At 34.7% G+C, this 14,717-nt stretch overlaps 1 protein-coding gene across 2 annotated transcripts in view; it reads left to right on the plus strand.

Moving 5' to 3' along the window:
* Window positions 1-11,453, plus strand: part of LOC109541096 (fibroblast growth factor 3) — a 46,759-nt gene extending 35,306 nt beyond the window's left edge. For both annotated transcript variants that reach the window (XM_048666407.1, XM_019909810.2), the window contains 3 exons: window positions 5,825-5,928; window positions 7,988-8,605; window positions 10,360-11,453. In XM_048666407.1, coding sequence (XP_048522364.1) covers window positions 5,825-5,928; window positions 7,988-8,605; window positions 10,360-10,548 — 911 coding nt within the window. In that variant the 3' untranslated portion in view covers window positions 10,549-11,453. The remainder of the gene's footprint in view (window positions 1-5,824; window positions 5,929-7,987; window positions 8,606-10,359) is intronic.
* Window positions 11,454-14,717: the final 3,264 nt, after the last annotated feature.

Here is a 14,717-nt window from a genome sequence, read left to right on the forward strand (position 1 = left end):
ATACATGCCAAGGCGTAAAGTAGCAACAACGCTACACATTGAAACTGATGATGGTGGAAAACACCGAAACGTTTTTTTAATTGATAAATAGACAATAAATGACTGAAGAACCCAGGATTTGATTTTAATTTGGAATTGAAACACAGTCAGGAAAGTACGTACAATATGAAATTATTAAAGATTGTGTTGAAAGTTGAATATTCATGCCTACTGCAAAGTGTCCTGTCTATTGACTACTAATATCATTGATATAAATATAGAATCAATCTCTCATCTAAGAGAGGGATTCATTCACCTCTATCGAAATTTTGTGCTCGATGAATATATGAATGAATTAGGCTAAGTGAACATAATATTCTATCAAATTTGTTACCGTCTTATGTCTTTGACAACTTCACGACCACTGTGGCTAGAAGATTAAATGTAAATCAAACAATGGTATTGACAAAATTACAAATTCAAATTGAAAAAGTGCGTTCCTGACATGCTTTCGTTAACGAAATATCTTAATTCCAAATACAAACATTCTTGATTTTTTTATTGGAGTAGCGTACCGTAGCCTCGTCTATAGTTGCTCAATGTATTTAGTAGTCGTTCAGGTGTCATTTATAAGCATTTTTGCATAATGAATTTGACTGAGCTGTTTGGTTCGAGCGAGGAGATGAAAGTAGTTGAGACTTGATTATCTCTGACCATTTCTTAGTTACTTTTCGCATAAATTAATTCGGAATTACAAACGTTGTATGCTACACAGATATCGAAGGAAAGTGATCTGTATTTTAGCGCCTGGTAAATGCTGAAACTCTCGGAGATTGGTGTTAACAAAATATATATACTCTCCAATCCAAAAATAACGCATCGGTGTTAATATTAGCAACAGTTTAATAAAGCTGATCTTAATTATTATGTCACAGAGCAATTTCTTTACGCTCTTTTAACATCTGACTCTAATTGTTTAATGACCTCATTGAAAACTTTATTTCTGCCGGCAATCCACAAGACTTTTTGATGTAGTGTTGGTACCAATTAGTGTAGCCGCACACCCAAATTAAAACAGCGAAAATCCTTTTTATTAGCCGATTAATTTTGAGAATTTCATCACATGGGAATTGATGATCCTTCATGTTCAAGTAAATTCGCACTAGTGAAGCCTCTAAAATTAACCGAGGCCTTGCAATAAGGAAATCTCAATCTCCAATAGATTCTTTCATCACGAATTTATTAACATGCCCAAGTCCCCTTATGAGACATTTCCTACATGTATTATCCTCCAACAATAACTTACGTCATAAATATGACGTTATTCTAAGAAAATTATGTTATAAGACGGTTCGGCTTTTAGAGCAACAAACGCGGTACTATTATATCTTGTCATCTCGAAAGGATAAAATATATGCGTTTTTCAACATAACAATTAAATGGTTTTAAAACGGAATAATATATTGCATGGCATTTAAAACCGGCCCTACTGTTACGAATACTAAGATTACATTATCGATATATAAAATTTGGTCAGTCAGTTACTTAAAGGCCGATGTTGTCGATTTACTTTTAAGATGATGTACTGAATAAACTTAAACTGTTAATGTTCTTTCTCATTAATTAGATTTTATCGAATATGCGAGAAAATAACGGAATTTATTGCACTGTAAAAACTAATATCTAATGGATGAGAGCTAGAGGGTACTTAATAAATGTTCACGGTGAATTATATATCAATGATTAAATATGACAAATGCATTTTACGATAGGCCCTAACGATCATCAATTATTCTAAGTGATTTAACCTACTAGCGATTTGCCGATTAAGTATCAGCTCCTATAATTGTTGCGGACTTGAAGCTCTATCCCGAGTGATTTTTCTGCCAAGCAAGTAATTTGTTTAAACGCAGACGAAGAAGATACCTAGAGAAGATCTTTTGGAACCAGCTAATCGGAAATCTACTGCTCACATATCATCGTAAGCAGACAAATTCGAAGCACCTTAAATTTGACATGAACAAATTGAGTATTGAGTATAACGGATGAGCAGCTTATGCTAAATTGATTATGCTGTTGACATTTCGATCTGTGTAAGCGGTGGTATTTGATTGGCGGCCAAGACAATGCGGAACTCTGCTGTTTTTTGAATATCGAAATTGTTGCACTCAAAATTCGGACCTAAATTCTATGAATAAAGTGCTTCCAAATTTATTTAGGTTAATCGGACATCTAAAGTGTTCGTAACTCGGTACGTTATCCTGTTGGAACAAGCAATTTGCAAACGAAAACCTGCGCAAATTTCGTCTACAGCAAGGAGGTTTAACGCGTTAACGTTTAATAATGATTGCCTGTCGAAAGTTTATGGAATTTTCGAGTTTCCTGTTGATATTCGTACGTGTATGTAAATGCGATGCGCCAAGGTATGGTGAACATTCAGAGTGCAAACAGATACACCACCCTGTATAATATTCTATGAACATAAGCCTTAAATACGTGATGCGTTAGGCCAAACACATCCTTCATTCAATTTGCATACAAGTGCTTCATTTGAGATCAAGATGCCGTTCTGTATAAGTAATCTTCTTCACAGGAATTGAGCTTAATGCTTTTAACGTGCAAATTTGATTTTGTTGAAGCAGCAAATCCTAGATTGAAATTGAGAATATGTAAATGTAGAAGTAGGAATAGTTTGAGGCGGTCGTTGAAGCGGAAGATTCCCGACTAAACTATTAACTAGTCATATTTGCAGCTTTAGGAAAATAATATTTTTAAGTCAAAATGGTAAAGCCTAATAGACAACGCAGGTGTGGTGAAATATCCAATTATAGTAATTTATTTTGACTTGTGGTCGTCGACAAGAGCGGTTAGTGTTCGGAAAATTGCGATCCCACTTCATTTGAAACGAATCTAAAGGCAAAAGTGAATTCTCAGACCATAAAGCACATCCTTGGAAATTATGCATAAATAAACCAAGAGTCGCAAGGCGATGCACATTGTGAGGGAGAAGAACACGTCGGTAGGTTTACTAGATAATCAAATTTTACGATCGTACAAGATGCTAACGATGTACTTAAACTCTATCAGTTCCCCGACACCCTCGCTTTAATTATCTGTTAATATTTACAGACCGAAATACGAAACACTGATCGGCATATTTTAAAAGCGTTTTGATATAGGTGCTAGGATCGCAATTTTGAATATCCCCTTTAGGAGATTTGCTCAAAAATTTGCGAGTTACAAAGTAAATGTATTCAGTTTCCAGTTTCAAAACAGCATGTTCATAAAACTCATAAAATGTGTTTATTACTGGGTAGGTCCTGATAAACACCTATTGCATACTTTCATACTTCCATAACACTGAAACGTAAAAAAGTTAGGGCCGTTTGCCAAAAGTTTCTCAATATCAGCCATCGACCGCTGACCTTGCAACCACGTCTGTACTGTTTTGACGTCCACACATTACTTAAGAAAGTGACAGTTATTCACCTTTTGTATTTCGAATTATTATCAAGATATTTTTAAGCTCCGCACGTACTTTTCAACCAACACGTATTTATAGGTTCAATACATCCATACCCAAATTCTATGCGACTCATTAGCATTTTAAATGAAAATTATAATAAACAAATCGTTTGAGGAATTATCCCAAAGTGACTTAAACCCGTGTCATAAAATTGCTTTTAAAAAGTGCATAGTATAGGTTCCACATGGCACAACTTTCGGCACCTGGATGAAAAAAATTAAAACTGTGATAAATATTGGTTTTAATGTGTTGCACGTTTCGGAACCATGAGGGTACCTTCCTAGCTTCCTCGTTTTTGTTTCGGTAAAAAAATTGTCGAAATATGGTTGATATTTCACGCGATTATTTATGAAGTGTCGACGAACGTGTTACGTGCTTGTGTGGAAAAGTATCAACGAAGAAAGGATCGTATTTCTTCAGACGAAATGAGGACGTATAGATCAGTTTTCAGTAATTTCTCTAGAGTTAAATAAAATTAGTGGACATTCTAAGTGCGACTCTGTCGAGCATAAATCTCGTTAGCTCCTAACTAGTTCTGTCAATAATAAAAATCTTCAAAAACCAATAAAAACATCAAAATCAAACCAAGAGACAGGCGCCAAACGTATTCTTCGTACCTGCTACGTGCTAGAATCAGTGCTAACTTTATTACCTTGCGCAAATATTCACTTTGAAATCGATACCTCTGTGGTTATTTTTTCTTTTTAACATTTGCTGGCAACACGAGATTTCTTCTTTTGGAAGCTTAAATTTAGTTGTCGCAATTACTGCAAGCAATCTTAATCGCGCAGACAATGCTCGAAAGTCCCAACAATGGAAATTCATTAAACGTTGCGAAGGCTATCCCGCAAAATTGTTGAGAAAATGCAGCGAAACATTAGTATTTGGGTTTTTATGGTGATGAAAAAGTGTCACTCCGCAGAACACTTATGCACTTGGCTCTATGCATTACAGGTGGGCTGAAGGTGGTCGAACGGCATTACAGAACATCAGTTCGCCTCCAGCGGGAAAGAAGTAAAAAACTAAAGATTGCATATCAAAAGCTATCAATTAATGATCTACTTCGCTTTAGGCATTACGTAAAATACTAGTATACAAATCACTACCAATTTACGGTAGTTAGTAAAGCAAAATTGGCTAAATGAGTATGAAATTAGAGATCCTTATAAGGAACCTTGTTTCTACTATAACTTTGCTCTATATTTTGAACCGAACGAGGTCCAAAAATATTAAATCTAATGATAAATACTAATTAGGAAATTGGTAGACTTGCGTCATTAATTAACTGGCACAAGTTGGTAGTAGCAATTAAACAAATGAGAGAAAAAGAAGTAAATGAATTGCCCTTGGTGTCAGCTTAAGCAGCAGATGAAGCAAGGAAGCGTCGTTCTTGAGATATTGGACATAAAAGAGTAGCGTTCGTGTGTGGTAAGCTCAATCGCCTTCAGCGAGAATTTAAATAGAAAAACGTTTTATTTAAATCTCCTACAATTACCTATTACCGACGTAATCCGTACAGGTAATTGAGGCAATTACACTAAGGAGGGAATGCGCTTAATACTGCTCAATCGGACGGCAGGTTCACGGTTAGACGCTAACAAGTGGCAAGCCAAGTGAAAGCAACGAAAATAATTGATCTCTACTTAGGTGATTACTTCGCCTTGTTTTATCAATGCTAGAAGTTGATAAAAATTTCACTTCCAAACTATGTATGTATGAGATGAAAACTGAACTCGATTTTAATCACTTCAAGGTGGGCGTGTTGAAATTAGGACAAGAAAAAACTGGCACTCGCATCACATCAAATCATTCCGCTTCGCTTCATGTTCAATGGCTCCTTTAAATCGCAATATATTACTAGGATTAACTACGGGATTGACCAGTCAATTATACAGATTTAAAAATCTTCACGCTTGGATTATTCCGGAGTATGACAACTATCATTTTAAATTCTGAATTTCATGTATCTTCATTCCATAATAAATTCTATAATTTAATACATACTTCAATCTGTACGCTGGATTTCTTTCATCGTAATCGAATGGAGATATAATCTTCCAGAAAAGTAAAATGAAGGAATCTTTGTTGCGGAAGATTTCAGTATTCTTGAAAAGCCACGGCACTTGACAGGATATTGAATCATGTCGGGGTTTTAACATTTCTCCATAACGGAAAGAGGCTCCGGCATTATATTGATAGATCGATACGATTTATCAAGTAAAACTCCAAAATCTACCCATGCACACAGAAACGGAATATTACTATTATTCAATTGAAACATTTAAAAACGAAAAATTACATTTTGAATTTTTGTTTCAGCAATATTGCAGAGGACAACAATTAGTATAGGACAAATGAAGATTCAAGGAGTCGCTACATGTCAGTATTTATGTATGGATGAGTGTGGATTGCTATATGGGTCGGTGAGTATACCAGATTTTGAATTCACTTAATCCCTACTTGCGCTGTAACATTATCACTTAGTACATCGCAAAAAATAAAAAGCTTGGTGCCGAAATATGTGCGATTTTAGACGGCTTGCAAGCAACACCCTAAACCACTTAGTATTTATAGTTCACATCACTATTTATCGAGGGCTTGAAAACATCGATTAAACCCTGTTCCAACTGACCACATTAACGCTTCTTTATTGCTGAAATTAAAACAGAAACACGAACATTCAAATTAATTGTACAGATTTCATAGAAGCCGAAAAGTCCCACATTGAAAATAAAAACACTATCTTATCAGTTCGATCGTATAAAAGTGCATATTTATTACCTCCCCGGTTCATTAAGTAAAACAGAAAACCTAAATAAATGAAATTACACGTACTTAATACTAACAATATTTTTCGTTAAGTGTTGTTAAACATATGTAAAACGTTGTCAAAACCTATAAAAAAAGGTTCCTGAACGAGGGTAGACAATATGTAATAAAACCTTATGAAGAGAACACCGACATGTGACTCTCCAAAATACCATGTACCTTATAAGGCATGCTATTGTTGAATAGCCACAGCCTTTTTAACTAGGAGTTATGTTCTTTTCGGATGTCGTTCTTCGTGTTATTTAAATGGAACTGCTCTATAAATAGTCGAAAGAAAATTATGTTTCTCCATAAATTACACTGTAACTTAATAAGCTTTTACTGTCATCGAGAATATTAAATGCATCTGAACTTAATCAATTCGAAATTTAATATAAAGGTTTTATTTTTGGAGTCTAGCGCACTGTGAACTATCAATCAACTACCTGACTGATTGGGGAGTATTTTCGATTTCTAGCGCTAATTTTGCACAAATTGGCAACACACACTTCCGGGTGAATCTTGAAAAAGCCAAATCTCACTGCTTTCTATATCTGGACTATTAATAAAAATAGTCCAGAACGTTGGCATCGATATAGCTTTGAAAAAAAATAATCCACAGTTATCTTTGTGCTCATTTGTAGAAAATGTCGCAAACGTGCCTCAGAATCTAAACTTTCAGTACAGAAATATCCGATAGGTATAGTAATTTGGTCTCAGTGAGATTATTTTCTTTAAACATTTTTCAAACTGCATTTAAGTACTTTCATTATTTGGAAGCTGCTTTCATATGAATGCAACAACATGTCACATATGCACATGCATGATTTATTTTACGAGAGTGATTATTAGGCAAATCATTGGAAGAAATTGATCATTGTTTGACAAAGCTGTGAAACGAGAGCGATAATCATGACTGTAATATAACTTATTTCAGTACTATGGAAAACAGGCATTAAACTTGCCAGCAAACAATACAAAACCGCCGTTAATGACAACCAATCACATCTTTTGTGCGCATTTTATTGCTGGTGGTTAAAAATTCACTAAATCTTTATAAAATGTGTTATCGTTGATTTTATGGAAATCATTATTCGCAAAGTTTATCTCTGTCCAGTCAGTGATATCTAAGTGCAACACCATCTGCGTCCAGATACTATCTTTTATTTCACGTGTTCTTGTAACATTGATCCCATAACGATGGCCTATTTATTCCTTGCACAGCATATTTAAAAATCTGCAGAGCAGAAACACGATAGCTAGACGCTGTTATTTGTCTGCACCATGCATATACCACCGGGTCTTCGCATGAGACTTTGTTGTCAACATATCAGCACAACAAAACATAGCAATTAAATAGCGGAGAATTATTTTACAGCTTTTTACGGCTCGCATCAAGATAACAAAGTCAGTATTTTCAGTTACGAGTTTAGTGGTGGTAGATGGTGCGTTATATATCACATTTTCTGAGGAAATGCACTCCTCACCTATTTATTCAATTAATGACGACTTCGCCGATCACTAAGTAGTCGTTTACCAACGTTTAACGCGCTATCTTGATCAACAAGTATTACTTGTTAACTGATTGATTAATTAGGCATAAGTAAGTAGGTGGCACTGCAAGATGAAATTGAACTGAGCTAATTATTTACAAAGCGCTTCTATTGGTTTCAGATTGAGTTTGGACAGGAATGCATCTTTAACGAAACGATTGAAGCAACCAATTACAACAAGTACTCGTCAAGTAAATACTCAAATGAGCGACGGACATTTTTCTTAGCTCTGAATAGACGCGGTCAGCCGCGAAAAGTGATGGTTAAGGCTCATCAGCAATTAGGGAAACTGTCTTCATATACTCGTGTGCTTACGCGCAGTGTTACACCCGAAGAACTGCAGCTGCGCCATCACCACCAATGTCCACCAAGTACTGGGCATCACCCACAACCAACGGATCCTCCGCGGTGTCGTAAAAAAAAGAAAAAGAAGAAGAAAAAACGAAAAAATAGTGAACACGAACACGAACTCGAACCAAAAAGACACAGTGCGAATAAGATCGGTCGAGTAAAGTGCGATAACGTCACCGTCATTGCTAGTAATGTTACGAGTAACGTTACTAGCAACGGAGACGTGGACGTAAAACGCGACCATCTAGAGTGCCAAAGAAACTTAAATACGGTGAAACTGAAGACGAACGTTAAAAGTGTGAAACCGTTAGGAGCAGATAAGAAAAATAAAAACAATAAAAAGAAAAGGAAGAATGTTAATCATAAGCAGAGGAAAAGACTGGACCAGGTTCTCAAAACATAGTTAGATTTTCGGAATGGATTTGATTGGAATGGCCCTTTTGTAGTTCTTTTAATAATAATGATGTAGTCAATGATATAGAAATTTGTATTAACAGTTTGAAACACTCACGAAATCAGGAAACCTAACTTCAATTTTAGCATGAAAGGCTCCAAGGTTCAAAGGCTTTATTTAATCTCAAACTTTGCATCGCGTATTGCATAATCAATGTTAAACTAGCATTGAAAAACCGCTGATCCTGAAATTTTGCCAAACTATACCTACTCATCTTGTTCCAATTGAATTATAGAACAAAAAAGTATTAATAAACCGAAATGCTTCGTGAGTGCTTCGTAGGATTAGAAAATAATACTAGTCATTTTTAGTCATCTCCTTTTTCATGACATTTTAGTTTATGAGCCCTATTTTCATAACAGAAAGTAACTGCAGTTCAACTTCTCAAAAAACCGGGTGGAATGGAATTCATTCCGTACTCATCGTTTTTTTGGGGAGAAAGCCTGTTCGATAACTCACGTATAATTGAATTGTGATAGAATAACGTAGATTTGCAAGTTTTTTTTTTCATTAACAAAGTTATATTGTTCAACTAACCCAAAGTATGTAATTTAACATTCTAAAATCAAATTTCAGTAAAGCGCTTATATACCTAACTGTCTTCCGACCTTTCGCTGCTTTTCTATAGGAATATTTACAATCAGCAAGCCAAAAATCCACATTGAAGTATGGAAAGTAGGTTACTGTTATCTCTATGAAATCCCAAGCAAACTTGATAAGCCTTGTTGAATTGTTTTCAATTTCCACGTTAAAAGCAGTGAAATGTCATTTAAAGCGATACACTAGAGAAAAATGAGACTTCATTTAACGTGATACTCGTTCCCGAACTGCCTCTAGTATAACACAATACATACCAAAGATTATCTTTTAAGTAGAATATTACATGATTCAATTTTTTACCAACATCTCCCTTTCTCTAGCTTATCAAAAGTGCATGTTGTTTACTTGTAGATTGGCCGTTGTGTGGTGTTCTGTTCTGTTTGATCATGGGATTTTCACTTCTTTTCGCACTGAAAGGTTGAATTTTTTACATCTGCCCAAATGATTCAAAAACATTCATGCTTTGATGTATCAAATTGAGTGTCTACCCCCATTGGCCTAACGATTATTACTTATATTTGAGTTATCAAAAGTCTTGGAGTGAATCTCTAATTATCCACCTTCAAACAACTAGTGTACCCTGAAATTGTGCATCATCAATCATAAAAGTTAGGAAATTCACTCTTTCAGTTAAACTTCTGGTAGTTTTGTAGAAACATTTGTTTATTGACACCGAAACATAAGTCAACCAAATCCTGAAAGAAATGCTTATGGGCCCAGCCAGAGAGATCGGCAAACTTTTTACATGGGCAGTATCGAAACATTGCAAAACCTGTTAGCAAACCTGGTTAAATGCATTCGTTAAGGTTTTAAAAGCGTCATTAAAGCATGTTAAATTTGTCAATTCTACACTCAGAATGTTTTTACACGATTCATTTAGTTTCAGCAAATTGGCCAAAACTTGTTGATTTCAGAAGTCGTCAACTGAACTTAAATTTATTCCATGCAGTGTAAATGTGGGATGTTTGCACTAAAATTCGAGTCCACTTCGAAATATTTGGTCTCTCTGCCTGGGCAATTTTTGGTTGACTATTGTTATCTAACGAATTTCAGTAACTCAAAACTGACCGAAACTGTACAAAACATAGGTGGATGTAACCCAAGAGAATACAACAACAACAATGGCTCCAACTACAACGTCCCCTGATGACATTTTAAATGACGAAGATTATCCCATGGAGAGCAGCACCCATAGCGATTGGGAAGAATCCACTGGGTTGCCCGATATTTTCAAAAATTCTGCCGAAAACGATAATGTCCAATCAAACTCTGACTGACTATTATATTCACATTCATTCTCGCCCATCCTTCATCGTTTAATTTATTTCTTCTATTTATTGTATGTATTTGTAAATAGGTATCCTTAACTAAATATACCTCAAAATATGTTAGAACTCCTCACTAGATTACACCTTTTTACTTTATCACAGAATGCCGGAAAATAATGCGCTTCTAGATGTGCACATTTAAGAAATATCGTCCTCGACGATAAAAATGGTAGCAACATTTAATAACCAGTACTTGATTTTACTTATTTTATGGAGAAATAAAATAAGTTAAAATGTCATGCAAAAAATTACTGCAACAAAAAAATTGTAATATAACAATATATGCATTGTTATGGTAGTTTTTCCGTTCAAAACCGATCTGGAGGCATTATTTTCTACAATTATACATTCTGAATACATGTATGCTATTGGCACGAACGAATCTCATTAAAAAACATGTAAATGATACCCACTCGATTGTCCTCTTCCCTCTGTTTGTAAGTACTGAGCTAAAATGTGAATATGCTGTGACTTTTTGGATATATTATTATATTTACGCTTAGGACCAGATCTTGTTTTTTTTGTATTTCGTGTAGATATTTATGTAGGTAATAACTATACAAAAAATTAATTTTTATTTTCCGAGCTGACAAAAATACTCTATCAAGACACTCGCAACATAAAGTAGAACTGTCAGTGGCAAATACACTGATTTAATAGATTTGTATAGATTTTTTTTCAGTTTTAGATGTGTCGCATATGTTTTAGATTTGTCAAAATAAATGTTAAATAGAAAAGTAAATTTTAAAAATTGAAATCAGCGTTGTAGGCAATACTTACCACTATCAGTCAGTATTATATTAAAATAGTTTAATATGAAAAGTCAATGAATAAAATTAAGAATCATATTTAGACTACTGCGTTTAATTTCATCTCCAACCAGGGACAAGAAAAGGAACCGATAAAACCGATAAATTTTTAATTCAAGTTACACAAAAATCCATTATACAAAAGACAAACATATGTTGTTCATAAATCGAGTTGAACTGTAAATTATTTACAAAATAGAAACGAATTTTTCAGTTTTCCCAAATAAATCGTGTAGACACGCTATTTTCAAAACATGCAAATAGATGGATTCCTATTAAAAATATAGTAGGTATGTTTCTCGTAGCTGCATAAGCATATTATGGAGCTCGAAAACTAGTTCGGTATAAATTTAAATTGCTTATGATCTCGCCAGTAAAAAGGTGATAAATGGCTTCGAAAATGGTAGGTGTGTATCAAATTATCATTAAGCATATTAAAATTGCTAGTTGTCTAATGATGACCACGCTTGATCGATTGAAGCACTCATAAATGCAATAATATTAGCTGCTCAAAGACATTTATTTTACTAATGCGGTCGAGTATGTTTTCAAATGGATTCTCTATCAGGATCTCAGTTTTTAAAGATTACCCAACGAAGATGCCAATGTTATTAATTCCCTGGCATATTTCTTTGGAGTTGCGGCACCAATCGGCCCATAGAATTTAAATTATAAATGGAGTACCTTCATAGGGGGTACAATATATACCTGCATATTTTATAGCACACGAGTTCCTTGAGAATGCATCTTATTAAGTTTAGTTCGTATTCATAAAAGTGATGTTGGCCAATGCCAATAATATATGGAGTTTTCGCTCTAGGTACAAAGTTAAGCAGCTTTAACTCAGTCACTTGCGACAGCGAAGTATTGGCGTAAATATGCCACTAGACAATGTTTTTCACTGATTCAGGAGACAACGTTAAATGATGTTCAACCAAGAAAATTTCAAAGCCCGTCTAGGTGAATTGGTACTACGAAGCAACTGAATAAACCTCACAAGACGCCTAACGAGATAACTTTTTTTTTACAAAATATCCACTCAATTTTTGTTTGAAACCCGTCGGCTCCCCATTGATTTTTGCGAAGTAATTCGCTGCTTAAAGGCCAATACACAAAAGATTGGAATGCCACCCAAAATTGCCCATTTTGTTTAACACAGGCCCCATTTTCATAAAGCCATTTATCATTCTAAAAACCATAAAAGTGTTTGTGCTTGATGTCAAATTTCAAAGCAGTTCTTTTGTCCTATCAGTGATATATGTATCCATGTAAGGGGGTAAGCCATAAACAGTCTTTCCAAAATAGCGATCTTTCATCAACTAGCCTATAAAAATTAAAAGGTCTCTGATTTGATTTTTATTTATTGGAACTATGGCTTTTAGGAACTTTATGGCTTTAACGGGTGAAATATTTGTGATTAAATAGCTGTAAAATTGATTGATTGAAACTCTTTATTTTTATATTGTCTCCTATTTCCTCACTAATAGTAACCGCATGTAAATCCGTAATCAGCGTTTCTTTATCAAAGATCAAACGTATTTAGAGCCGAAAGAAACGTGGTAAAAAATTGAGCGCAATGCAAGCAAGCAATGATTATTTGCTTGTATATAAAAGGATCTTTCCAGAGTCTAGTTCTCAGACTTTAATTATCTGAAAGGCGGTATGTAAACTAACAAACCCAAAGTACTTCTGAACCTTATTACCCTATTTTAATGTGACGACCTGTTAATTGGGCTAATTAAAACATGCTTCAAACGCATAGGTGCATCAAGTGGCGTGGCAGACTGTATACATGATTATTTTTGATCATACCGATTTATTATCATTAACCACTTTTTTATTTTTTCTAGTACTCGGTTACTGCAGCGTTCTGCAATTATTTACTGTGTTAAAGCCAAAGTAGGCAAATAAATTAAACATTTTGTTTCAAAATGTTCGAACGCAACCACCGAGAACAGGGTCATTGGAAGAAAGATGAAAATGTGTTTAGTACAGCAGGAAATCTGTCCAAAGCCATGTTATTGGAAATAATGCATACAACTTCAAATGATTTTCGGAAAAAACAGTTCAAGAGTTCAAGYTAARGGGYTTATAGATTAGTGATCATCCTTACCAGTTTTCTGTAGACTATTTTGTAGAAAGTACCTGTTCGCGCGGCRATATTTTCAAAGACTCCAACTCGTTTGGATGATCGCCGTATACAAAACARCCAACGATAAACAAATCGCGATGATGGGGTGCATYAGACGTTTTTACTAAATTACYAAATTAAATGCTAGCTATTGAAGCAGTCGTTTTAATTGATTTTTSTTAATTTTCAACTATTTGAGCTTGATACAACTGATAGAATATACGTGTATTTCCTTAAATAATGTCGATTARCGCACCAACAATAAATCTCCATGGAAACTTGAATTTTTTTGAAAATTRGTCAATTAATTACTTAATTTACTTCCGAAGAAACAAACAGTATTTGCAAACGATGATTTAACAGCAAGCAGAACTTAGCGCGTCGCGTCCGATAAATATAAAATAATCCTCATAAAATCAAGGTGAATATGTGGCCCCATGCTAGCTGGTCTTATTTCTATTCAAATGTCCCGATTAGTGTTTCACTGTTTCTTCCCATATCATTCGATGCCTGTCAGACTATCGTCTCATTTTTCATTGATCTTCAGATTATCTGATCAGATCTAAACTCCGCACCCTCTGTAGTGACCACCCCATCAGATTTGAACTTCATCTAATCAACATACGAATTGAGTTTAAGTGTTTTTCTTTGACTATTTAAATATTTCAACCGAAATAATTGGGTGTACTGTTTCAGGCTGCGGTCTGATGGTCAACAGTTTCATTAACCCCTAAAGAAAAGCCACCTTAGCGTGCGCGCTATTTAATAACAAGCGCTAATGCTAAATTTAACTCCTAACTCATTTGCTATCTATTACATCACATAAAGTGGATTTTGAGGCAAAGAGATGACGGGCCACACGAAAAAGAGTTTGGCCTTTTGTAAAAACTATTAGAATTTTCAGGAAATGGAATGAAAACTCGCGTACTTGCCGTTAAAATTCGCATTGGGGCGTAATATAAACATGATTTTGCTTCAAATTTTTAGCGCACAACTTTCGAAGTATGTGATAAAAAAAATTTAGGAGCACTTATTTTACAACCGAAAGAAAAGCATTTGCTGTACCAAAAGCAAATACAGTTGAGTCCCGATACAACGAACTTGAAAAATGAACTACAACTGGTTCGTTATATCCGGAGTTATAATAATAATACAAAAATACGTGGTGTATTTTGAGT

Source organism: Dendroctonus ponderosae, unplaced genomic scaffold (genome assembly GCF_020466585.1).
Source record: "Dendroctonus ponderosae isolate FM_Combo_2020 unplaced genomic scaffold, Dpon_F_20191213v2 Dpon_F_20191213_1, whole genome shotgun sequence".
NCBI lineage: Eukaryota > Metazoa > Arthropoda > Insecta > Coleoptera > Curculionidae > Dendroctonus > Dendroctonus ponderosae.